The 27,836-nt window shown below is 39.0% G+C and overlaps 1 protein-coding gene across 5 annotated transcripts in view; it reads left to right on the forward strand.

Moving 5' to 3' along the window:
- Window positions 1–23,211, forward strand: part of UBR3 (ubiquitin protein ligase E3 component n-recognin 3) — a 242,138-nt gene extending 218,927 nt beyond the window's left edge. For all 5 annotated transcript variants that reach the window (XM_075933593.1, XM_075933589.1, XM_075933590.1 and 2 more), the window contains 6 exons: window positions 7,448–7,555; window positions 8,692–8,817; window positions 10,707–10,886; window positions 12,777–12,986; window positions 16,614–16,753; window positions 19,509–23,211. In XM_075933593.1, coding sequence (XP_075789708.1) covers window positions 7,448–7,555; window positions 8,692–8,817; window positions 10,707–10,886; window positions 12,777–12,986; window positions 16,614–16,753; window positions 19,509–19,626 — 882 coding nt within the window. In that variant the 3' untranslated portion in view covers window positions 19,627–23,211. The remainder of the gene's footprint in view (window positions 1–7,447; window positions 7,556–8,691; window positions 8,818–10,706; window positions 10,887–12,776; window positions 12,987–16,613; window positions 16,754–19,508) is intronic.
- The last annotated feature ends 4,625 nt before the right edge of the window (window positions 23,212–27,836 follow it).

The following is a 27,836-nucleotide window of genomic DNA, read 5'->3' on the forward strand; positions in this document are numbered from 1 at the left end:
CTCTTTCTACCACTCTGTAAGTAACGAGTCAGACTTGTTTTGTGTTAGCTTAATCTCAGTGAACTCTATTACATGTTTTGGCATAAGTAATTATTCCTGTGATACATTAAAATTCTAGTATTGTTATATTACAGATTTGTAGAGTTGTGCTCAAAAGCTTACATACTGCCTCTGTATCTAGTGATATCAGTCCTTTTCTGATAGGAGCACTGATAATTCTTCTGCTTGTCAAGAACAGAAAGTCCTTCTTATTCTTTTGTGTGTGTGTGTGTGTGTGTGTGTGTGTGTGAGATTTTATGTATTTGAATGATAATGAAAATCTAATAAAGACTCTATAATATAGGAATAGATTTGGGAAGTTTCACAATTTGCCATCAATGAAGAACTGATTTAGAGACTGACACTAAGACTTTTTTAGAAAATGGATTCTGTAGCTAGCTACAGTGGAATGGAATAGCATAGAGTATTCTCTCTATAAAATTGAAGTCCCATTAGATGTACCAGGTGTCAGTCTTAGGCCTTACCTATGCTTCTCGACAAAAACTGCCTTTGGGTGACAAAACCACTGTGTCCCCACATTACAGTGCAACAGATGTCATGATATATGGCCCTCTTTTGCAACAACAAACTTCCAGTTCCACAAAGGACTTTTGTCTTTGCACTGTTGACTATCATGCAGTGTGTACCAGGTAGGATTTTGGTTGAGTTTACTGGACTGCAGTATGTATCCCACAATGCTCTGTTTAACCACTCTGGACATCACCTTGAACTTGGCTGCCCTTCAGCCACGTAATGTTTACAGGTAAAGAGATGCCTCCCTCCCATCTGCAAACTCCAGGAAATTTAAATCCAAATTTCCTGTATCTGTGGCACATTGTGTGGTGGTTTTCATGGGTTCTTCTCAAGGAAATGGGTGGTGGCTATGAGTGTGAGTCCAAGCCCTGTACCTCAGTGCTCCACCCATGAGGAAATAGTTCACCCTTACTCTCATTGAAATCATGTGAGCAACAGCATGTGGCCACCAGCTGGAGGATATGATCCTTCTAAAGGTCCAGCCTGCCATAGAGACACCTCAGTCTCCCTTACAGTCTGCCAAAGGCACATTCAGCTACCACCATTTGGCAGCTCCTTACTGCTGTCCAGGTGCCCTGTGTAAGTCTTCATGATCCAGGGCTGCAAAGGATAGGCCACATCACCTAAGATCACCATGGGCATGTCCACATTCTCCACTGTAAATTTCTGGGCTGGAAAGAAAGTGCCAGCATGCAGCCTCCTGTACATGCCACCATTCCTGAAGATGCATGCATCATCCACTTTTCCACAACACCTCACATTTGTGTCTGTGAAACACCCATGGTGATCTGCAAGCACCTAAAACACGATGGAGAAGTACCTCTTATGATTGATGTAGTTTGCAGCAAGGTGGGATGGTGCTAATGGGGATGTATGTCCCATCTGTTACTCCATCACAGTTAGGAAAGCCCTTTTCAGCAAAGCCAGTCACTTCATCATTCATATAGTGTCAGTCCTGTCCATCAAAACATAATGTATTGCCATGCACACTTGCAGAAATATTGCCCAGGCGATAGACTTGCCCACTCCAAACTGATTCACAACTGAAAGGTAGCAATCTGGAGTGACCATCTTCCACAAAGCAATGGCCACATGCTTTTCTACTGAGAGAGTAGCTCTTATTCCAGTATATTTGTGCCTCAGGTCAGAGGCCAGTTCAGCACACAGCTCCAGGAAGGTTGCTTTACGCATCCAAAAGTTCTGTAACGACTGGTCTTCATCCAACACCTGCATGACAACATGGTCCCACCACTTGGAGTTGGTTTCCCTAGCCCCAAAGCAACAATCCCCTGAGTACATCAGGTCTGCTAGATCTAAATTATATATCAATTTATCTTCCTCCGATTCTGATTAATCTGAATTGGAGTCTAATGAATCCAGGTATCAATTTGATGAGTCATTATTGTCCACTAGTAGGTCCATAGTTAGGTATGTTGCAGTGCATCATGTCTTCTGCACACTGCTCACGGTAAGGGCCAGAAGGCTAGAATACGTGTTTTTTTTCTACAGTTGCTCGAGTTGGTACAATGGTAAACTGGGAATCCAGGAATGTCTGGGAAGAAAGAGATAGCTAACTGGACATTTTTCATGCCTAGCACTATGTTGCACTTTCCCACAAGGCTTAGCAAGTGAAAGTGATGTAAGACACTGTGAGATGCATACCCACAATGCTTTACTCTTTCTGATGATGAGGAAGTTGCAGATGTGGCCATGTGTTGATGACACATGTACCAGAAAAACCGATTTGGCAAGTTTTCAGTTTTGGCGACTTTTGCCTGTCACCAGCACTCTTGTCACCAAAACTTGCAAGTGTAGAGCTAGCCTAATATATTAATTTCAGTAAATAAAAAAGGATGGTAGCAAAGAAAATATGGAATTTTCTAGTTTTGTTCATAGTTATTCATCCACTAGCTATGCACAGTCTTCTCAAAATGCAATCTGTGGTGCAGAGTTAACCAAGCAGCCAGAGGAAGAAATTAGTAATATTGTGGGCCAGGCAGTTAATCCTCCTTCCTCACTTTCCTGCCATTTGTAATATTTACAAGGAAACTGAGTCATCTGGTAATCTGTGTTATCACAAATTGGTCATGCTGGTCAGCACTTACACCAGCATCTTTTAAATGCACGTCCAGAAGGGGCTAAATGGCAATTTCATTTTGTCTGATCCTCTATTTAATATTTGAGCCTACTTTGCAGTAGCATGATGCTGCATTATTGTTAAATAAATGTTTTTTTCATCAGATACTGTCATAATAAGAGTTAAATTTCAAACCCACAGTTTTAGCAAGAGTTCTGTGCACTTTTCTGTTTATCTTAATGAGACCAAAGTGATATACTTTTACAGGTGTAAATCTGTGATAGAAAGTGCTTGAAGTAGATAAGAGGGCTGTCACTTTATATTCTTTCACCGTCAACTTGATAAATGTAGGTAGCCTTTTTATTTCTTCATAAAATGCTAGTTGAATGGGTCAGGTTTTATCTGTACATACATGTTAAATGGTTCATCAACTATCTACTGTGAAATATTTTATTGTATGAAAACAGAATGATTGCATACTGGAGTCCGGTTTGCTACATACAAAGACTTTTCCTCTCTGGTAGAATAATAGCTTTTTTAGCACATAAGGGAGTTTGTGCTTTAGGGCTGCAAATTATGTTCATGGATCAGGGAATGGATTTATAAAGTAGCAGAGGATTTTTTTTTTTTTTTTTCATTTTAAAGGTACTCGGTGAAACCACTTGACATATGCTGCAAAATATGTTTTGGTAGCATATTTTTGTTTTCTAGAAAGAAAAGCTAGCATTTTCATTGTCACACCTGTGTGTGACGGATGTTAACAGCGTTATGTGGGTAGTAGTTTTACATTGAATGGCATCATGCTGCTGACAGCTATTCGTGGTTTGTGTAGGGAATCAAAGCGAATGGTAACTGAAGCCATATCAATTCCAGAAGGTTGACATATCCTCTCTTCCCCCGCCCCACCCTGCCAACTACAGGAAGCACATTTTAGGAAGAGCACGAGATAGGCAGAGAACTATTCATTGGATGCTGAATCCAGCCTGCACTCTTCAGGGGTATGTCTACACTACAAAGTTAATTCGAACTAACTTTGATAGGCACTACATATGCAAACCGCTAGTTCAAACTTAATTCGAACTAGCGGAGCGCTTAATTCGAACTAGGTAAACCTCATTCTACGAGGACTAACGCCTAGTTCAAATTAACTAGTTCGAATTAAGGGCTGTGTTCGAATTAAGGGCTAGCCCTCCCCAGCTTTCCCTGGTGGCCACTCTGGGCACCACCAGGGAAACTCTTCTGCCCCTCTCCCGGCCCCGGAGCCCTTAAAGGGGCACGGGCTGGCTACGGTGCCCGTGCCAGGTGCAAGCCTGCCAGCACCCAGCCAGCAGACCCTGCACCTGGCACGGCTCGAGCCGGCCACCTGCTGCCACCCAGCCCTCAGCCTCTTCCCGCCTCTGCCCAGGTCCGCAAGAGGCGGGCGCCCGCCTGGTCTAGTGCAGACATCATGGACCTCATCCACAACCTCTGCACTAGGCACAGGAAAGTGGCCGTCTAGGGCAGGATAGCTGCCAGCCTGGCCACCCAGGAGCAGGTTGGCATGAAAATCAAGGTGGTCCACTGAGACCCCCGACCCTGAGCCCTGAGCTTAGAATGGCCGTACTGGGTCAGACCAAAGGTCCATCTAGCCCAGTAGCCTGTTTGCCGACAGCGGCCAACACTAGGTACCCTGGAGAGGATGGACCGAAGACAATGACCAAGCCATTTGTCTCGTGCCATCCATCTCCAGCCTTCCACAAACAGAGGCCAGGGACACCATTCCTACCCCCTGGCTAATACCACTCCATGGACCCAACCTCCATGACTTGATCTCACTTCTCTTTAAACTCTGTTCTAGTTCTAGCCTTCACAGCCTCCTGCAGCAAGGAGTTCCACAGGTTGACTATTTGCTTTGTGAAGAAGAACTTTCTGTTGTTAGTTTGAAGCCTGCTACCCATTCATTTAATTTGGTGTCCTTTAGTCCTTCTATTATGGGAACTAATGAAGAACTTTTCTTTATGCACCCTCTCCACACCACTCATGCTTTTATAGACCTCTATCATATCCTCCCTCAGTCTTCTCTTTTCTAAGCTGAGAAGTCCCAGTCTCTTTAGCCTCTCTTCATATGGGACCTGTTCCAAACCCCTGATCATTTTAGTTGCCCTCCCCTCTCCCACCCTCTCTCTTCCCCTCTCCCACCTTCTTTTCCCAGTCTCCCCGAGTTTTGTTCATTAAAGAGAGTTTCTATTTTTGACCACACGTGTCCTTTATTTTGTACATCAGGAAGGGGGGCTAGGAAGGGGTAAGTGGAAGGAGGTGAGGGAGGAATGGGGTACAAGCCCCCGATTGGGAGGACTGGACTGGCTCTGCGGGCTCCTCGGGGTGGAAACTCTCCTGAAGCCCCTTGATTGACCCCCCCCTCCGGATGGCAGCCTGCAGCAAGTGCAGCCGTTCTGATGGCCGAGTGCTGTGATGTGCCGAGTGTGGGCACTCAGGGCACTCCAAGCCAAGACTGCTTTGCAAGCGGGAAACCCCTGAGAACTGTCTGTCCGGGGTGGGGGTCGGGTCCCTTTAAGCACAGCCCTCGGCAAGCCTAAGGCAGCAGCTCCACACTCTTAAGTCCTGATCTGATGCCCTGCAGGCACTGCTTCTGGCCATCCTTAACCTCAGTTCAGGGTCCACTCAGTGTGGACATGCTAATTTGAATTAGCTTAGTTCGAATTAACTAATTCAAACTAAGTTAGTTCGAATTAGTGCTGTAGTGTAGACATACCCCAGTAGACATAATCCAGAAGAGGCAACTGAATCATCTCTGGTAGCTCCTGACAGCAGCCTTTCTTCCTTCCCTGTTTCTGGCAGATAGCTTAATACAGCTGGCATGTGTGCGTAGCTCAATGTCAAGTGTATTTCTCTACTCCTTTTCCTACTGAGCTCAGCCACGAGATTACATGAAATCCAGTCCAGTGAAACCATAATCTCTCTGCAAGCTGTATGTAGCCTTTTAGTAACCGAGAGAGTAAGGCAGGAGGAACAGTTGTGAAAGGGGAGCAAAACAAGAATAAAAGATGTTATGACAGACATTGAAGACCAGGGAGAAGAATAGACTGGAAAGGATAGCTGAGAGTGTGAATGGGCAGAAGATAGGATTCAGAGTCATGGAGAGATGGAGCACAGGGTGAAAAGAGAAATATCTCTTTGCCAAATCATCACATGAGCATCCAGCAAAAAAAGATTGGAGGCCATTTGCTTAGAGTAGTGATGGGCAACCAGGGCAGTAGACAGCCATGCTGGACCCCTGGATAAGGTGTGGGGGAGGGGCTCTGCAGCTCTGAGCACTGCCCAGAGTATGCCATGTCTCCTGCCCCAGCCCTTCGAACCACCACAGTGCACCATGCAGCACTCCATCAGCAATTAAAGGGTCCAGAGCTGTTGCAGTAGCAATGGCATGGAGCCCCAGCCCTTTTGAATCAGTGGACTCTCGGGTAGTTACCCCTTGTTGCCTTTCTTCCCTGCTCCCCAATAGCAGGCCTGTGGGCAACCTAGACTAGTGAGTGGGCCTCATGAATGCCTCTCCTTCATCTCAACAGGCTGCAAGATTGTCCTAACCAAGGTCTCCCGGGTTAGAGCAGTTTTGCTAACTGCGCTTGCGTACCTCGTATTTGTAGGGTGTTCCGACTGAACCATAGGAGCACTTTAATTGGATGCAGATAGAGCACACGACTCTCAAAGTTAATGTTGTGTGCAGTCACCATGCTCCTCACTTTGTGCCTTGCTTTACATGAGTGCCAATTTATTGATACCAGCAGGAAAAAACCTACTTTGATGGAAACCAGCAGAATGTGGCAACCCTGTGCAAGGACAATGGTAAACAAAATGTTGTGCAGGCCACACAAAGAACCCTAATGTACTGCAGTTTGCCTACCACTGCCTTAAAGCTTGAGCTAAGGGCCTAAATGGGAAAATGGAGTTAAGCTTAGCCCCTTTGGTGAATTTCACCCGTAGTAAGTTTAAACTGATGGAGATGATTAATTTTGTTCTACACTAGGAAAATGAATGTCAATTTTTATACAACATTGTGTGGTAGAGGTTTTATATATTACGGGCCACTTCATCCATTCTGGTATTTTTAAAAAGAATTATCTTGGAAACATTTTGTCTCTTATTGTTGATCATGTTTATGCTGTTCTTACATGAACTAAAGTTTGTATCTGATATTATTGTGTGTGTGTATTTTGGTGTAATTTCTGAAAAAACATATATGGAAGTATGCTGCTTATTTCACATGGGTTTTCTGTAATGATATGTGTACTTAACACATGATTATTATGGCACAAAGCTCAGTGGCTGATTTTGAAAAAAAAAATTCCATTGAATAATTTTTTCCTGTCTGTAACAGGTATTATACATTCTCTACATAGCATTACATTTTCTGGTAGCTTCTTGCTCATTTAGTATATCGAAATTGCAAGCATTTCTTGGTTAAGTTTAATTAATGCATTACAGCAAATTGCAGTTTCAAAATTGCCACTTGATCTCACTATATATGCTAAATATATTCCATCTGAAATGTATTTGATTTTAGTAGCTTTTCACTATCCAAATACTGTTTCAGTTTCTACTTGCTGAGTATTGTCATGTGGTACTTTTTTGTTCTTAAAACATCATCCTTCCAATGTCATATGTATCTCTTCTTTTTGATTCAGAATGTGTGTGTTGCTTTAAAGGAAATGTATTTCACATTTGCAGCTTCTGTAGAAACAGTTTTCTCCTTATTTTGTATGACATGCAATTTGAATCTTCCTTTTTCTTTATTCACAGAATACATCCAATGGAGAAAAGTCTTGGGAAGCATTACTGAGTCATGTGATTTCTGAGCTCTCTAAAGGGAAGATGTTTGAGGAAGGAGAAATTGAAGAATTAGCAATGGTATTGTTTCACTGTTTTATTTAGAAAGTTTTAACAGGTTAACAAATTGAGCCTTTGTATGTTTTGGAAATATTCTGCAGTAATGTAGTCAGTAAATCTCTATTTAGCAAGGTGCTTACATTATAGTGAGCCTCTTTAGACCACCCAGGATGCATTATTTCTGGTGATTTTATTAAACTGAATGAAAGCCAATGAAACATTGACTCTATTTCATTAAACCAAACGTATCTATCAAATGTTAATAATCAAATATTGGACATGCATGCTGCTTTTTTAGTCAGAGAATGCATTTTGTCTGAGTACTGACTTAAGTGGTAACAAAGTATCTAAGCATCTAATGTCCTCTATTTTGCTGGGTACATTATTGATGTGTACATTTTTCCACAACATCCACCATCCATATATTTTTTAATCATTCCTCTAGTGTTGAGCTTTTTATTTTTTTTCCCAATGGGAGGCTATTAGTAATTTAGCAGATGAGAGAGAATTCTTCTAGCCCTAGAGAGATCGCCAAAGAATAATTTGGTAATAAGTATCCAGCAAATTGTAGTATTTGGGTATGCTTCATGTCCTCATATTCTGTAATGACTGGACATGTCCACTGTATGCATAAAATCTCTCATTATAGTTTTTCCAGCATTTATCCCCATTCAAGTTGTACACATATTTTAACCTGACTGGTGCAAGGACCATTGAAACAGTATATTGAAAAAAAAAATTGTGCTACAGACTTATAAAGGTCTTCTTTTTCAGATCAAAGCCCATTTCTCTAGTGTAGTTTGTCTAGTTAAATCTTTTTCCCACCATGTCCTATATAGACTTCTTTTTTTAGGAAAGCTATCTGAAAAGATTGATATTAAATTAGGTTTTTTGGGGGGAGGGAAGAAGAGTTGTTTGTTTCTTAACCAACCAGAAGCCTTTGCTTCCGTTAAAGTTGGCTTTATGTAAGAAATAGCTTTTTGAGAAAAGTTGAGAGAGATAACTGGAAGGTACTATATCCCAGTTACTATATATATATATATTTTTTTTGTAAAAAAAAAAAATAAAAAAAAAAATCAGAGATTATTAATGAATGCTTAGCCTTTGGAACATAAAATTTGGAAAGCAGAATTTAATAACCTCTCTTTTCACTCTAGGTTAGCCCTAGTGCTTGGTCTCCTGAGTCGATAGAGTGTTATCTGCAGCATTTCTGCCTGCCTTTCCTCAGGATCACTTGCCTTCTTCAACATCATCTTTTCGGAGGGGATTTACCCAGTTGTCAGGTACAATGGGGGATGAAGAAGAATGACACAGTTTCTTTTATTGAAAGTTTTATGTATTATTATTGAAGCATGTATTACCCCACCCCCAAAAGAGAAAAGGTCCAATGTTTTGTATTATTTAGAGCAGGTATATAGCTGTAACATTGCTTCATGTCTGAGACCCATGAAAGACTTCAGATGCATTGTAAGATTCTAGATAATGTTTTACTATATTTAATGTACTTTTGTAGATGGTGTCATGGCAACAAGAACTGCTAACTTTGCAGTATATTATATGCCAGACACTTCCTCCTTTTCATTTTCATAACTCCCATAAAAGCCCAGCAGAGATTGTGTGAGCAGAACAGTTTCAGAATTGTCTTTTTTGCATGAAAAAGACAAAATGTAGAGTGAAATCACAGACCATGGTATAACTTTCTATTCTTTCTAGTGAGGAGCAGTATGGGTAGAGCTGTGGGCTGCCCTGGATTGCAACTCAACTCACCCTTCATCATTCTTTTTCTAGCCTACTAGTAATTTTATATTCTATTGCTCTTCAATTTATATTGACTCAGTATATCTTGACCTGATTCTACCACTCTTCTGGCAAGGGTCTCCTCAGTATGTCTTTCTATATAGTGCTGCCACTAGCTGAGAGATACTTTCCTTCTGCAGCTCTTGATGACAGCAACAGTCTTTGTATTTCTTTCCCTGTCCCCCATCCCTCTCCCAGCCCCAGACTGGAGAGGTTCAACTTGTATTTGTTAAGCCTTTGCTTATTTCTGTTGTTCCAGTGAAAAATGTGCTAATCTTTGGCATAATATTTTGTTCAAGCTCCATTACTTAAATGTTCTTTCCATTTTTATACTCCATTCTGTAATTTATCCTTGCATAATCTGTCATTTAATTCTTTGCACTCTCTTCTCTGTTACTCTTGGTTACTCTGTCTACATCAGTCTTTTTTAATTATTACTAATCATATACTTATTGCTGGCTGGCATACATCTTGGGCATACTCTTTCATTTATGAATACTTCACATTTTTCTCATTACACCTATTCTATGTATTGTTTTCCCATTCATTCAGTTCCCATGATATCAATGTGCTTTGCATAGATTTGTGGCCTTTTTTATGTTTTCTTCCTTTTCTCCAATTATCAACTTATGTTTCAGTTCTGCTAATATGTACTTATCTTGAAGCATGTAAGTAGTTCCCTTGAAATTATCAGGACTACTCATGTTTAAAATTAAGTGCATGTGTATTTGTAGCATCCAGAGGCCTTATCTGCCTCTCAGATACATCACAAAGTAACCTTAAAAACTGTTGTATATTTGTAGAGAACATAGTAATTCCTTTTAAACTAGACTTCAGTCTTAAGTCTGCTAACTGTAAGCTAATCTCTTATGGGCATCATTTGCTGCCCACATTCCAGGGCAGCTTTAATGTACATCTCTGATATAAAGTCTTTCAGGGATTTTACCCTAGTGGAGAATCAGGTGTAGTAGAGCCTCACTCCACCGTGCTTTCTCCTTGTTCCTGAAGAGGTGGCTGCGGTGAGGGAGGCTCTGTCACTTCCTCTAGCTTCACACCAGTAGAGATCCCCTACCAGGGGAAATTCTCCCATGGGAATGCTTGGCTGCTTTAAATTCACTTTCGATTGCTTCCATAGTGCAAAGTGAACATGATGGATGGGAGAATCCAGCTCTGAATGTTTTGGGTAAACTAGAGCGTGTCTGTATATGTCTATGAACTTTAATTCCTCTGAATGCTGCTTCTTCCAAACAAGCTCTGCCAAGTCAGCTATAAAGTCTCTTACCTATTAATTGATATGGCATTGATACAAATAGTGCTATGCTTTGAATTTATTACACAAAATGATCTAAGTCTTTTTTTGTTTTATGTCTAAAAGGAAGATGAAGAATTTACAGTTCTTGCAAACTGCCTGGGTCTATTATCATCATCTTTTCAGTCACCACATCAATTCACCAGTGCCTCTTGCCTTGACTGGCCAGTGCCAGCATTTAACATGATATCACAGTGGTGCTTAGAATTGGCTTCATTTTCAGACAGACATGCAGAACAAGTGAAGGTATGTAAAAAAAAATGTGCCTCCTTTATACAGTGCTGATGTGTGAGAATGGAATTACTTGATTCTAGTTACATTGTGTGTATACATGCAATGCTACGCTTTAAATTTATTATGTAAAAATAAGCAGCAAGGTGCCTAGTTGAAACTACGATGTGTGTGTATTGTGTTTGCATGTTTCACTTGCATATTTTGCAGGTACAACTTTGTTACAAAATCTTGAACCGTAATGGTTATCAAAAAAATTCTCTTGCCCTCGGTAGATCTGTTTCATTCAATTGATCATTGAGCCATGATGATAAAATAATTGATATCATTTTTATATTTGAAAAAGAACACTGGAAGCTGCTGTTTTATTGTACTTTGCAAATCAGACTTCTTTCAGGTTTTATAATAAACTCTTGTGAAAAAACAGAACAGTAATTTGTCAGAAAGAACCTCACATTTATGTGCTCGTCCGTGGATATCCTGCCAAAAATGGTATAGATTCAGCTGTAATGTATTATTGGCTCTTTAAAAATGTTAGGCAAGTTTTTTAAAAATGAGATGGTAAAGTTAGACTCTGAAACTAATATATAGGCATCTGTTTGATTTTTAAATGTACTGAGTATCTAACATTTCCCTTTGATCTCAGTGGAAATAGCAATTCCCATCAACTTCACCGGGAATTTTTGCATGCTCAATTTGTTTGAAAATCAAGCAAGTTCCTAGACATCAGTGTCAGACTTTACCCTACGGTTTTTGTGCAGTTTCAGTACAGGTTTAACTTCTCTTGTCTGGCAACATCCAGGTCTGGCATGATTTTAGTCAGACAGATGTCCACTTATCATGGGTGTGGCCAAGTTTCCTGTGATCTCATAAAGTTTGTTTATAGCCACCAGTCCTGGCTCGTGGTGTTCTGTGCTGCTATTTAGTTCTAAGCAGTGAAAATGGTGGTAATGCTGCTGGATAATATTGACCTCCCGTGGTCTGGCAAATTCTCTGGTTCAGCGCTGCTCAGGTCCTGAGGGTGCCAGATTAGAGAGGTTCAACCTATATAAGTAGCAGCTTTGCCTGCCCGTATTAGCAATTGGCAGTGGTGCAGCTGTGTCACTGTCTGTAAACTAATGGCTATAATCAGGGGCACAATTATAATGTAAACAAGGCTTATGCTCCAAAAGGCAGTTGGTAGGAAGTTTGTATCCTTATTAAAGCCATTTATAAGAGTATGATGAGCTTCTTGGAGGCAAGAAGCATGTTGCTCTTGAGCAATGGTTCTCAACCTGTGGCTCATGGACCACTCGTGACCTAGTCAGCATAGAGCTACAGTTCATGTGACAGCCTCAGGGCTGCAGACGTAGCATTGGATGCAACCCACATAACTAGAATGCTGCGTAGATAAAATTTTTTGAATCTATCTGCAAAAATGAGCCACGGATATCCACAGCCACCTTCATGGCTGCAGATACCCATGGATATAAAGCAAATATCTGCAAATTTGCAGGGTTCTAGATATAAAATTTATATCTGCATAAATAAGCTGTGGATATCTGCATCCACAGATGCAGATATCAGCGGATATTCATGGAGTTGTAGGGCTCTACACATAACATATTGTGGGCCACATATGCGATCCACAATGGTAAATAGGTTGAGAACCACTGTTCTTTAGAAACGCTCTTTGTCTGAAGTCTTAATGTAGCTGTAATAGGCTCCATAGGAAGCCATGTTTAGTTGTCTTCAGGCCGAATGCATTGAAAGGACTGTGGAATGCAGTAAAGAGCACATTCTCAAAGAGCACATTTTCGCTCCTTCAAACAAAATTTTAACATGTATATTCTGTAATTCTAAAGTTCTTGCAGTATAGATAAATACACACATGCAGCACTAATGTTTCTGTCATGTTCTTTTTAGGCTTTGCTTATACAGGAGCCTAAGTGGGACTTGCCATGTCTCCTTCAGTTGCCTGAAAATTACAATACCATCTTCCAGTATTATCACAGAAAGACTTGTACTGTCTGTACCAAGGTTCCCAAAGATCCAGCTGTTTGTCTAGTTTGTGGTACCTTTGTATGTTTGAAAGGACTTTGCTGCAAACAACAGAGCTACTGTGAATGTGTACTGGTAAGAGAGAAATTCTACAATAAGTGATTCAAACTACTGTAGCTTTATCTCTATCTTTAAATAAAAAACAAAAAAACATGCTCAGAATTTCTGCTGTCCTTTCTCAGCTCTGACAGTTTTCATTTCCAAGCATGTTTTAATTTGATTTTTAGTCTGCACCCTCACAGGAAAATTCTAGGAGGAGAAGGCCTTTTTGGCATTTGGTCTTATCCCAGGGGCAGCTCATGTGAGAGATGTAGGTTCTTCATCCTCTGAGGATCAGTCCTCACTTTCCTTGTGTTTGGACAGCAACTACTATTGTTCTCTTTCCATGAAGGAGAGCAAAGGGTCAGCTCTGAAGCCAGTGCGGATGGCACTAACTGGGTAGAACAGTTCTGTAAGTTAATGGCTGTCACCCACTCATACTTGGAAGTTCATCTGTACCATCTCTGCAAAGTTTACTTGAGAAAAGAATCTTGTGATTGTTCCCGAATTAATGTATCCATGGTATTTCCACAAGAAGGCTAGCCATTATATGGTATAAATACATTTAAAGATAAATTGATTTTTAAGTCCAAAAATTAGTTTTTATACAAATTTTATACAGCCTGATATTTGTAGCTGTTTTATTTAAATGTGAATGAAAATGAGTTTATTTTTAATATCCTGTAGTGTGTTCACCCTCATTTTATAGCTTTGTACAAGTGCTCGGAAGCTACAAAGCAAAACTGAAGAGAAATACAAGTTTAATTGAGTGGCCTATTTTCCTTTTCTGAATGAAATGCAAACTGTAAACAACACAGATAGTGGTCTTTAATTTTTATTTGATTAATCTGGATTGTTGCTAATGTTATTAAGAAAACATGTTTTTGAAAATAGGATTTTTATCATTATCTTTTAAATGTATTATGTCCAGTGTCAGTCCCAAGAAATCTTAATATAAAACTTGAAGAATTATTAGAAAGCTATACTAAGTTTCAGAGTAAGGCTACACAGTGTTGTAATGATTTTTATGTGTATGTTGTTTGTGGCGCGTTGGCCACTAGGAAGTTGACTGAGACGACAAACTCATTTCACATAAGCCACAGAAGAGTTATCAATGTTTACAATTTTATCAGTACTATATTTAGATGGATATTCATGTAAATGATTTAAAAATTAAAGACTCCCACGTTTCATGAGGATTCTGTAAATCACATGCTCTTCATTGTCGGAGTATATTTCTGCTGTTAGAGAAAAGCAGAAGGGAGAATCAGCACAACTGGATTCCTATTCTAAACCACCTTTTTTTTTTAATGTATGAACTTGAGTCAGTTTTTGCCTATAACTTTCAGAATGTCCCCTGAGTTTGGGTGCGTCAGTGTTTTAGTGTTCGGGCTTTAGATGGCTCAAGATTTCCAAAAAAGTTGAGTGGTTTTTTTTTGTCTGCAACTCCCATTGACTTCAGGGGTCGTGATAGGTTTTCATCAGTTAGGTGACTCCAATTGTCTTCATCTGAACAGTGAAAAACTGTAATACCCAAAATATGCAAGAACTTCTGAATAATTGGGTCTTAACTGATTGTGTTCTCATTTTCCATGGTTTTGTGCCTCAATTTTCCCACCTGCACAATAAAGATAATTAAGGCTGCATTTTTGTGGTGACAATTAAAAATGTGGTGCTTCTAATATTTTAAAAATATATTCCTTACTCTTGAATCCTAGTGACTTTTGCATTTATGGGTGGGTGGATGTGGGTAGTTTCACTGAGAACTCTGTGTGCTGCCATGTGACATGTTAGGCAGCTCAAGAGACTGAGAGCAGAAGGGGTAGACCTGGGAGCTCTGGAACCTGAAAATTGGTTTCTTAATTTTTTCAAGGGTGATAATGCCCCATCCAGCATAAAATGCAAGGAAAAAAACTTAGAGTTAATAGTAGGATGGATTTGCAAATATCAACCCTGAAATGGTAACTATTAAACTGTACTTAAAGCTGGCTACTGTTTTCACAGGGCAAGCAGAGTTCTAGTAATTTCCTTTAAAATATTTTTACGGCATTGGGATTAAATGACACTTGACCATTTAAAATTACATTTCCATGAGTTACTCTTTTGAGTATAAGCTCTGAATGTGTTTTTTTCCTAAAAATTTACATGATGAAAAAAACCCTAAGAATAATATTCATGCACCTTTTTGAAGTGCTTAAGGTGAGAGGTGCTTTATAAGTGGAAAATAGTATTATCTCCAACTCAGTCACACAAAAATAATACAATAGGAGAAAAAAATGATCAAACTTTAAAATAGTTGGACATAAGACAACATTTGAGAGATAATTTTTATGAAAATATACTGCAGATGACAAAGAATAGAATACAGTATTCAGATAATTAATAGGAGTCCATTTGGAAGGGTAGCGTGCAGCCTACTACTGTGAATATTTCATTATATGAGCCAATGCCAGGTGCCTCAGAGGGAATAAAGTGAACAGGTGATCATGAAGTGAGCCATCCCCCGTTGCCCATTCCCAGCTTTTGACAAACAGTGGTGAGAGACACCATCTGAATCCAAATGCTTTTACTGTTCACTAAAATAGTATTTTGCCTTATCAAATTGTGCACTTCTTCTAGAGCAAGTTAGTGGTATTGCGCTTAACACTTTCATTCAGTTTTCTTTAATAATTTAGTTTTTCCCCAGGGCAGCATGATGTTGTTCTTCTGCTTTTCTCAGACAACACTCGTTTTTTTGAGTTTGCAACCATTTTCTGTGCGGAACTAATTTAGTGTATATGTGTTATGGCAACATATCATGTAGGACAGTGGTTCAAACTTTTCAGCAGCATACCCCCTTTTTGATTTTTGAGAGACCCTCACCACTCTCCCCCCAAGCAAAAAAAAACTTGTTGAGAAAAAAATAAAGGAACAGACCGGGGTCAAAAAACAAAAATAGCAGCAAAACTTAAGGGGGGATTCACCGGGGGTTAGGGGCTGGGTCGCCTTGTGCCCCCCCCTGGAATTTCTTCACCCCTTCCTCCCCCCAGTTTGGGAACCCATGATGTAGGAGGATTTGCCTTATTCATAAAATGCATGGTATGTCAGTTCAACCTCTCAGATCTGGGACTCTTGGGTCTGGCAACATTCGTGGTCTAGTAGGACCACAGATTTGCTGGACCCAAGAGCCCCAGAGTACAGCCAGCAGCTGCTGGGGAGCCACCTCTGGGGATCCCTAGCCAGGCTGCCAACAGAGAGGCTGGTGGTGGTTAGGGAGTCCTGCCATGGGAATCTCCAGACAGCTGGCAGCAGCAGGGCTGGCAGTGGCTGGGCCAGGGATGCCTGGCTGGGCTGGCAGAAGTGGGACTAGAAAGAGCCGTGGATCCCCCCAGGACTGGTGCTCCCCAGCCACACTGGCAGGGGGCCTCCCCTAGTCCAGGATGCTGGACCATGGAGGATCCAACCAGTATTTTATCATGCAAATCCCTAGTAACATCTGACCCATTCATGTTTGATAAGTGTACACTAGGGGCAAGGATCAAATTGTTCTTTAGTAAGTGACGTGATTCAAATTAATTGACGTGTGTTTGAAATAAAATGTTCTTGCCTCTTAATTATAAAACTGCAGGACACTATTAGGAACTTTCTTCTCTTCCCTCCCTAACACCAAAATATAACTTTTAGCATTCTCAGAACTGTGGAGCTGGGACAGGAATATTTCTTCTGATCAATGCATCTGTAATCATCATCATTCGAGGTCATCGTTTCTGCCTTTGGGGTTCTGTTTATCTAGATGCACATGGTGAAGAAGACCGAGATCTTAGGTAACATTTTAATAAAGCATGTTTTAATTTTGCTGCTTTATGTTTACAGAATGTAATAAAACAGAGACTGTAATTAATACCTTCTCACTTCCTGAGTAGCACATATTTAGAAACATAAATGTTGTCATTGCATTTGTTATATTATCCTAATTAGATTTTCTTTATAGAAATAAAATAATCTGGAGCTTGACAGCTAAGAAATTAACTATGTTATGTTGTAGGTGTGTATTGTGTTTCTCATTCCCTCCCTCCCCCACTCTGCTTATTGTTTATGAAGCCCTCAGAGCATACTGCAGCCATTCTATAACGAAGGTGTACTTTGAGCTGTGCTTCTATGACGGTATGATTCTGAGCAATCACCAGATTTTGGGATATTGAGGAATTTTTCCAATGGGGAATGATTGACAAGAACTCGAATAGGTATTTTCATCTCCCTGGCAGCAGCCTGGAGGCTGGCTTAACAGTAATAAGGAATAAGGAGGGGATTTAAAAGTTCCATGTTTATAATTACATTGCAACTTGCAGTTGGTATTTAGTGCAGAGGGGCAAAAGGGCCTGCTCCTTAAGTCTGGTGGACTCTGTCGGCTTGGAGGGAAAAGGGGAGATCTTAAGTCTTCACAGACTGCGTTGCCCTTCATATGTTCCTCATTCTTTGTCACAGGGACAGGGTGAGAGGAGTCAGAGGAGGGAGTGATTCCTTCGGATTAGGCTATAAGGGGTTGATCCTGAATATTGTCTGTTTGGCCACTGAACACCTACTGGGCCCAAATAACTGCCTGGTATTTTGGAGTGTGGGTTAGCACACAAGCCTGACCCCCACATTTCAAGTAAAATGATAATAAAGTTGCAGCCTTCCATGTTAAAATGAATCCAAGTGTCTTTTTCCCATGATGCTATGTTAAATGTTATGTTGCAGGAGCCCTGTAAACATGACTCCCATTTGGTAATTCTGTCACACATGAGTCTACAAAATCCATCTTGAGTGTGATGTAGCTATAAGATAAAGCACCTATATTCAAAACCTAACTTACATTTTACTCATACATTTATCCAGTCTGCAGAACGGCAATTAAAAGACTTCACATGACATGTAATAAATTCACGTTCCAAGGCACATAAGAGCAGCCATCCCGGGTCAGATCAGTGATCCATCTAACCTAGTGTCCTGTCTTCTGACAATTACTAGGTGTTTCAGAAGGAATGAACAAAACAGGGCATCCCATCATCCCAGCTTCTAGCAGTCCATGGGTTAGAGACAGCAACAGCATAAAGTTGCATCTCTCACCATCTTGGCTAATTACCCCTGCTGAACCTATCTTCCATGAGCTTATCTCATTCTTTTTTGAACCCAGTTATACTTTTGGCCTTTACATCATCCCCAGGCAATGAGTTCCATAGATTGCATTGTGGGAAGCACTTCCCTTTGTTTGTTTTAAATCTGCTGCTTATTAATTTCATTAGTAACTCTTAGTTCTTGTGTTATGCACAGAGATAAATAGCGCTTCCCCAGTATTATAAATTCACTTTCTTCACACCGTTCATGATTCAATAGACTTTCATCATGTTACCCTTTGGTTTTCTCTTTTCTAAGCTGAAGAGTCCTAGTCATTAGCCTCCATCCAAAGTGTACATGTAGTCAAGCCAAATAGTCCATTGGTGAGAAAAATAAAATATTGTTTTCACAAAATTAATATTGTTTGCAAACTTCAGATTAGGGCAAGATATGCTGCTATGCTCCAACTTCTTTTCAGGCACTCTAAAGTCAATTTGATCAGTTGATCAGACTGGGATGACACTCATTTTCCTCCAGCCCCTACTTACTTATCCACCCTCCCACACACACATACACATCCTGTAATAATACATCTAGCTCACCACAGCTCCATCAACCAAAACATCCAAGATCCTCCCAGTTTCCCTCATAGTCTACCAACAATGCATCCCAAACCCCTCATCTGCTGCACACATGACTTTTTTGGCCACTCGCCAGCACCTCTCCTGGCTCAGCTCTCTGCTGTCATCCTGGGCAAGGGCAGCTTCTCCTGAGCTTAGCTGCCCAACTATGTTTCTTTCGGTTACTTCCCTCGCACATACCTGGTGAGTGGCATAGTGACCTGGCCACTTCTCCATCATGCATTCATTATGTCTTTTCAGTTTCTGCTTAGGTATATGTATTTTTGTATGGGATGCCTGCCTATCTTTGCTTTAGAAAGCACATACGTTGCCTGACAAATAAACACTTAATGAACTAAGCAGTAAGACAACCCCTTTGTCTGTTGCATGGGACTGCAGTGCCACCCTGTCCTGGATTTCAAGTGCCAGAGTCACATTCCATATTGCTCAGGCAACACTCAATCCCTGCGTGCTTCATTTTCCAGGATGTTCTGATCAATCCAGTAGAGCCCTTTCTTCACTGAGCACTACCTCCCTGCAAGACCTATGTTGTGTACTACAATACCTAGACTTCTGCCCCCCAGGCTTCTCCCACAACTTTTCCTACAATACCGGCTTTTGGACAGTCATGTCTAAGCACTTAGCTCATTATTTTTGTCAACAGTTTCAATACATGTGTGCTTTAAAACAAATGAATCCTAGAATATAAATATATACAGATGTACACATGAACTCAAAAGAAAATGATTTTTTGCATCTTTTTAACTTTATTGTTAGACTATTACTATTAGAGCCACCAGATAACATTTTTCTCCTTGTTTTTTCACTATTAACTGTTTTGTGTTTTTCTCTTTTCCTGTAGGCGTGGTAAACCTCTCTACATATGTAAGGAAAGATACAAGGTGCTTGAACAGCAGTGGGTATCTCATACATTTGATCACATTAATAAAAGATGGGGACCACATTACAATGGGTTGTAAATTATCGCTATTATCCAACTATATCATCGCCTTTACCATGAATGAATGCATCTTGACTGACCGTAGCTTCAACTGAATGGGAGTTTAGCTCTTTCACTGTGGGGGGGAAAAGTGAAAAGATGCAAATACATGAAGTCTTTCAATAATTAGGTGCTTTTGCTTTCAAATTAACGTTATGACAGTATAAAATTTAAAAATCTCTGCTGAATGGTGTGAAAAATCTAAATTCATTCAGTAGTCTTTTTGTTTTTTAGCTTTTTTTAAAAAAAAATAGAATTCCACTAATGATGAGAAGCACAAGTTATACTTATACTTGTTTAGGAGTGACAAGTCCCAGAACCTTATATTTCTCTGGGTGGAACTGAGTCATTTAGCAACTTCTGAAACACTGTACATGTGAATTGAATCTGCTAAACATACTAGATAGATTTTTCTTTGCCTTGTAATAATTTGAGATTTTTGTGTGATATTCATTTGTAATTGTATAAAACATGATTTGTGAGACTATATAATAACAGTAGGTCTAAAAGAACTTTTTAGAGAACATTTCACCTTAATGTGAGAGGGTCTATTGAAAGATTTCACGCATTGCTGAAAACCTTATTTATTCTCAGGAATTTAATAGATATTTTCCAAATATAAGTGAAATAGCTACAAATTAAGTATCTTATTATGAAAAAAGGACATATATTTTTTTCTTTATATTTTCTTTTCCAGAAATGAAATTTGCCATTTCAGTTGAGTAAATTAGGGGTGATAACATATGTAGATGTTTACTATATGTGTAAAATTTGTACATGGCAAGCTCTAATTATAAGCCTGTCTGCCTTTCATTGCCAACAGATGCATGTTTCAGAATGATTGGATTGGAAATGTGCAGGTTATCCTGCAAATAAAACATAATTTTGAATCTTTCATGTCAGCTCAAGAGGTTCATTTGTATTGTATTTGTGCAGAGTAATCAGTGCTCTTTCTGCTTGATTTCCTAAAAAGAAAAAAGCGCAATAGAAGTAGCCCTGGTGAATGAGCAATACATTTGAATCCTCATTGGAAGAATGCCGAATAAACAGTTTATATTCAGAAGACTTAAAAATCGTTGAGACTAGGTATGATTGGGCTAAACTCCACACTGTAAGTAGATAGGGAAGATTACAGATAAATACTGGTATGTAATATATTGCTATTAAGCTTTTCTCTCAAATGAGTCAGATATTTGTTGGCTAATTCTATCAAGCAGTTCCTGGTACTATGGGCTTTTCATAGCTTGTTATGTAAAATAAAATTTATATGTGTAAAGTAAAAAAAATCTAATGCTAAAACCATGTGTACAAAATGAAAACAGATCCTTCTTTCAGGGTCTCACTGAAAGTCATTATCTAGTAAAAAATGTATAGGGGAAATACAATGACCATGTAACGGTCAAAAGAAGTAGAGAGACAGTAAAATACACTTTAAAAAAAGGGTGTGCCCTAACAGTTTCCCCCAAGATCTATAGTTAAAATACATGATAATGGTGTGCTGTTTTTATATATACATATAAATATATATATATATTTCCAAAGCATTAGAATACTTCTTGTAAGATTAGAATTATTCTGTTTCACCAACTAAATAGCTGTCTTTTCCAAAATAATAGTTTTTTAAATACTGTATCATAAGTTCAGCCTGTAATATTTTTGCATTGCTGATTATGAATATTAGACCATTTTGTAAACATGGTTGAAGAGCAAAAAGATTATTTACATCTCCAGCACAACATTATTGCAGGGCTCATGAACTGAGTAATCTATAGTTTGAAACTCTGATGCTATATTTTACAAGAGATAATGTCTCCAGAAGTTGATTACTGTGTATTATTTAAAATGGAATGTTTTATGGTTGTGCATATGGATGTGAAGTAAAGTTATTAGCCTTAACTTTAAAATCTGGGTATTTCATAGTGTTTATTTTGGAATTGGTGAATTAGTCACCAGCCAATTTTAAAAAAGAAAAAAGCACTTGATTCAAGAATTGTACTTGAACATACATGCATGCTGCTAAACTAGAATTTTGATTTCCCCCATAACTTTTTTTTTAAGCCTGCTATATTAAGCTTTCTTTGGAAAATAACAGCTCCAAACTCAAGTGGTGGGTGTGGGTATGTGTATTCTTCAGATGTACTGGTGTGGTATCCTGTATGAATGATCATTTAAGTACAGTACATTACTGTAGAAAATTAAATCAAACTTTATAACACATCAAAAAGTACAGAATTAGAAATACAGTAATCAACATTGTAAGATATGTTAATAAAAGTCTACTATCATTTTGTGTCTGTGGGCTTTTTTATTCTCTACCATAATTATTTGAAATATATTTGTTGTTGATATGTGGTTGGTGTCCAAATCTTTATGTAATGTATTAATGGTATAAGCAAAAACATTTTGTACATAAAGCAACTCTGGCATGTTTTATCTTTTTGGACACTTCACTGGTATTTGTGTGTTTGATAACTTAACCCCTCTGATACTTAACTGGTATTTGTGTGTTTGATAACTTAATTTCTTTTAATTTCATCTTGCTGTGAGCTATACCACTTTGGGGTCCTTTATCTTAGTCCAAACTTTACCTCAGTCTGCTGTTATTTCAGTTCCTATTGAAAACTGCTGACAATTAAAAGTCCAAATAAAAAAGCCAAGATTTAGGGGAAATCATGTTTGGTTTGGTTAGAAGCCAAATTTATTTTTGAGATAACTCAGTGCAATTAAACTAGTAATGAATTTGATTTAGTAAGCCTCTTTGAATATTTAACAGGTGATAGATAGTAATGCTCTGCTCAAAAAAATATTGCTTCATCTTACTAGTTAAATTCAGGAAAGATAGGTCCCTCAATACCTATTAACCAGGATGGCTAAGAATGGTGCCCTTAGCCTCTGTTTGTCAGAGGCTGGAATGGGTGACAGGAGAGGGATCACTTGATGATTACCTGTTCTGATAACTCCCTCTGGGGCATTTGGCATTAGTCACTGTCAGAAAACAAGATACTTGGCTAAATGGATCTTTGATCTGACCCAGTATGGCCATTCTTATGTTGTATTTACTAATCTAGTCTTTATCCTCTTGGTGAGTGTGGATGTGTGGTTTTTTTTTTTAGAAGGTTGTGATGAAGCAATTCCACTTACACCTTGGTTCTTACTATTTGATTGCCATGGAGGTTTTTCGCCTTCCTCTGTAGCATGGGGCACAGATCACTTGCTGGAGGATTCTCTGCATCTTGGGGTCTTTAAACCATTTGAGGACTTCAGTATCTGAGATATAGGTGAGAGGATTATCCCAGGAGGGGTGGGTGAGATTCTGTGGCCTGCACTGTGCAGGGAGTCAGACTAGATGATCATAATGGTCCCTTCTGACCTTAAAGTCTATGAGTCGATGAGTCTCCATTCTGTCCTTTAGTCAGTGCTCTGTATTAACAGTATAAAATGATTTTAGTGGAACCAGATTTTGCCATTTCTGGCTCTATGGAAGGCCAGGCAAGTGTCACCATCTATTGAGGTCTCATTATAGCTTTGCCAGGGACCAGATTTGATTATCAAGAGAGAGAGAGAGAGAGTAAAATACTGACTGTGCACTATTCTGTGGTGTAGGAATGTAAGATGAAGGCTGATGTTTTGGTTTTATTGGTGGTTATTAATTGTGATTTTTTTTTTGTTCACACATTCACTTTCATTAATTTGTACTGTCTCTTATCACTATCTTTCATTCCAGACATTGTGTTTACATATTAAATATTCCTGTTCTTTTAAAATACTGTTTGAGAGCCATATTGACTGTTTATTCTATTGTTAAATTTATGAGTTTCAAGCAACTAATCTAATTATCCTTCAGACATCTCTCCTGTAATGTCTGCACTAGCATGACACAGGGAAATGCTTAAAAAAACCCCACCTATTTTGAAAAACATTTTAAAATTAGCCTTCATAGCCCTGCTTAGAATTATTCAAAATGAGTCCATATAAGACTATCACTCGGAAAGCTATTTTCTATAATTTTACCTCTTGATGCAGTGAATGCTTGTCTTTTAATTTGTGAAACCTGGAGCAGACTCCATGGAAACCCTCACATCACTGAATAATTTACTACCCAATAAACAACTTATTATCCTTTTTGTATTTCATCTCTGGTATATACCAAATGGCTAGTAAATCTATCTTACTAGTCAAGTGTGAAAACAGATGTTTATGAGCTGGAACTTACAATGTTTTTCTCTGCTCCACCACACCACCCTTACAAAGCATGAATTTTCTCTGAGAAATGTATTTTTCTGTAAAGCCTAGACTGAAGCAATGGATTTACCATTCCTGGGATTCAGTTTCATACATTGTGTATGGATGATATATGTATGTATGTGGGTGTATATATAATAGGCAGGACAGGTAGGTAGTCAGTTTACAGTTAAGGATGCCTGACACATCCTATTATCAGTTGCTTTTATCTTTGCCAAACTTTAACCATTCTGGCTGAAATTTTCCATGTTGGTATCTGATTCAGGCTGAATTTTTTTTTTTTTTTTAAAGAAAATTTCAGCAAAAGTAGTATTCTGAGAACAAGAATGTGGGAGATATTTTTAATGAAGTAAGCAGTATGCATAAACTTACATTTGCAGCGGTGGTGTCACTGTGTGTGTCCCAGAATATTAGTGAAACAAAATGAGTGGGACAATATTTGTATTAGTCCAACTTCTATTGGTGAGAGGCAAGCTTCCAAGTTACACAGAGCTCTTACCTCCTCCATCTTATCTCTGCTCTGTAAACTCATATTGCACATTCTTTTCATATTTTAATATATATGCTAGATCAGTTTGTTTTAAGGTTGTCCAATCCTAAAACAATATTGTCACTCATCATAGTGACCGTTTCCTCAAAATCTAAAACTTCCTCATTCAACCCAGGTTTGAAAGCATCATTTTTTAAATTTTTGCTTTTACTTGGAAGTGTTCTTTTTGTTGAGTCAAGTGCTTCAAATATACTCAACTTAGTAAGTGCACTTTTGAGCTTGGGTAATATATCATGGGTACAAATCCAGCACAATTACATAATGTATTTGGGTTTGCCAGTCGTGGTTCCATTTGTAACTGTGATTGTCTTTCTAATGGAGATCCATTCTGGTACCAGTCTAATTTCTGGCGCAGTAGAATACAGTATCCCTTGAAATCATTATCAGTGGGAAATAGGTCAATGGAGAGATGATAGGAGTTACTATAGAGAACTTTCTGGGTGTCTGGCTGGTGAGTCTTGCCCACGTGCTCAGGGTTTAGCTGATCGCCATATTTGGGATTGGGAAGGAATTTTCCTCCAGGGTAGATTGGCAGAGACTCTGGAGGTTTTTTGCTTTCCTCTGTAGCATGGGGGTACAGATCACAGCTGGAGGATTCTCTGCATCTTGGGGTCTTATTCTAGGAGGGGGTGGGTGAGATTCTGTGGCCTGTACTGTGCAGAGGGTCAGACTAGATGATCATAATGGTCCCTTGTGACCTTAAAGTCTATGAGTCTATGAGTATCCCTTGAAATCTGGTAGCACCAAACTTCTCATTTTAACTGGATATTCCAACCATTCTGTTTGGATTCTGAATTGTATCTGCTTTATGTTCAAGACTGATTTCATTTCACTTATTAAGAAGCAGAAAGTTTTGGTGTTGGGCAAATAACAGGTGTGTGTTCGTTCTTTCAGATCTGTCAACAACTTTTAGCATGTGATCATGGGGTTTTGCTGATGTACTTGAAAATTCGGGTTTTAGTCGTCATCCTTAACCAATTCCATGCCTCCTTCTCACCAGTGGGTCCAGTTGGTCCTGTTCAGTATGTGTGGGGATTGCTGGGGGACATGTAGCCAGGGAGCAGAATAGCTCCTTTCCATCCCTATCATGCACACCTCACCATTCTTTATCCAGGCCTCGGTTACCTTGTAATAAAAGAGCGCCTATCCAAACCTCTCGAAGTTCTTGGCAATCTTCTAAAAATACTCTAGTAAATAGTTTAGGTTACTTCAATGTGCTTTGACTCAGGACTACCGATGAAGACGACTTAGAATCCATAGCTAGTTCAGAATGTGGATGGCTGCCTGCTGAGTGTTGTGATCCACATGAAGTATGTTACAACTCCACTTTGAAGACTTAACTGACTCCATTTGTTTCTGGGTATTTCTGGGTCTTATGATGTTGCTATAGGTCTCCAAAAAACCCTCCATGGTTCTTACAGTGAGTGTATTTGATGTGTGGTTTGGGGTGTGTGTGAGGCTTACCTTGAGTTAAGGATTCTGATCACTTGATAGAAATGGAGCCCTTCCTGCAGAGGTTCGATCCCAAGCACCCCCTGACCAAACTGTGGTCCACATTCTACATGAGTAGGGTAAATTCCCTGCAACTTTTAAAGGGAATTGAGTCAGTACGTGGATCCCTCTGCCCTTAGATCAAGGCTACAAAGGGAATTCTGTGTCAAATACTTACCATTACTGAGGGATTTATGGCATAATAATGTGTAAAATATAAATAGTAGTTAACTTGGTTTTGTGAAATTAAAACAAAGGCCTGAAAGCAGTAGTAGGGATTAGTAGCTCAATATTGGTTTATTGCTTCCTTTTCCTTGCCCATCTGTCTGCCTCTGTGTGTGTTCTCTTGTCTTTTTATACTTCATTTGTAAACTCTTTGGAGCAATTCTCTGTGAAGTGCTTAGCACAATGGGATGCTGGTCCATGAGGAAGACTCCTAGATGTTAGAGTCATGCAAATAATAAGTGCTGCTTTCATGGAGCAAATTTAAAACAGAACACATGTGGGACTTTGCAGCAATTCCATCAAATTTTAAAACTTTATGCTCTTGCCCACAAAGGTTTCTCCATGGTCTGAATTGTTAGCAAGTGATTGTATGCTCGCTTCCCAAAACCAGCGTGGCTTAAATATCCACTGCAAGCCTGTTGGAGGTCAACACCTTCCAGAACCATTTCTTCTACAAGAGGCTGGTCTCATTAAAGAAACTCAGAATCTAGGGTGTAGTGCACCTTACATGGCAGATACTGCATTAATACTTTTTTTTCAAGGGGCCATTCATATTGTTGAAAAAAATCTTCCACCATATGTAAAAAACAGCTATTCCACAGTGGATCACATTGCCACTTAACAAATGCCCTCAGATAAATAGAATATGGAAGCTAATTGGAAATACAGTACATTGATAACATCAAGACTTAATTCCTAAATATAATCAAGATGATAACCTTAATTTGAACAAGTGAAAGAACATTAAAGGGGCAAAAAATTAATCAGGGAAAAATTGAATTGACATTATTTTAGAAATATAATTTGACCAGGTCTTCTGATTAAGCACTATTTAGTGTTTCATGTGCATTGTGGTTAAAAGTGATAAATTTTACACATAGGACTACAGTGAAAATACCAAATTATAAAAGTTTTATCTGTCTATTTAACTAAAAGGCCAAGAAGAAATCCAAAACAAACAATTTAAGCTGCAATGCTTCTGTGACCTTTTTTCGGTACATTAGATTGTTTTCAGGTATGCGGCAGTAGATTTTTTTTCTCCTGAATGTTGCATTTCACTGTTGCATCTGGCTCTCAGAAATGCAAGTCAAACAATTTACACTGGTGAATACCAATGAAGTGGTTCCCCTGGCAACAATAAACAGGAGAAAGCTCAAACCATTTAAGTAATTTACCTTTCTAAGCAGCGGGACTGCACAGATGGATTTGACCACTAAATAACCCATCAGAAAGTGTTGTACTGTGAGCAAAAATGAAGCAAATATAGGGCTTGTGGATTTTTAAAAAATAATCAACATTCTTGGCTATTTGAATCAGGAAGGCATAATTCAGTTCATTTTTATAGGGCATTTTCTAACATGAAAATTGTCAAGTACTGTCTCTGTAGGGACTATTCCCTAATTGACATGTTAGAATTCAATATCTCAGTTTATTGCTTTGTTTCAGTATTCTGTATTAGTGGCTGAAAGTGTTTGTCTTTGAGGGATTAGTAGAGAATAGAAGGCACTTTTCTCATTAATCTGTAAAGAAAAAATTATTTTGAAATGTTTGCTTGATAATCCACTTTAAAACTCAGTTGACACATTCCATGCAGAGACTAACTGGGAAGATTCGAAAAATCTGGGGCAGTTGCTGAGATTTGGACAATCTAAATCAGGTATTTATACACTGCAATTACATCA

Source organism: Pelodiscus sinensis, chromosome 7 (genome assembly GCF_049634645.1).
Source record: "Pelodiscus sinensis isolate JC-2024 chromosome 7, ASM4963464v1, whole genome shotgun sequence".
Lineage (NCBI taxonomy): Eukaryota > Metazoa > Chordata > Testudines > Trionychidae > Pelodiscus > Pelodiscus sinensis.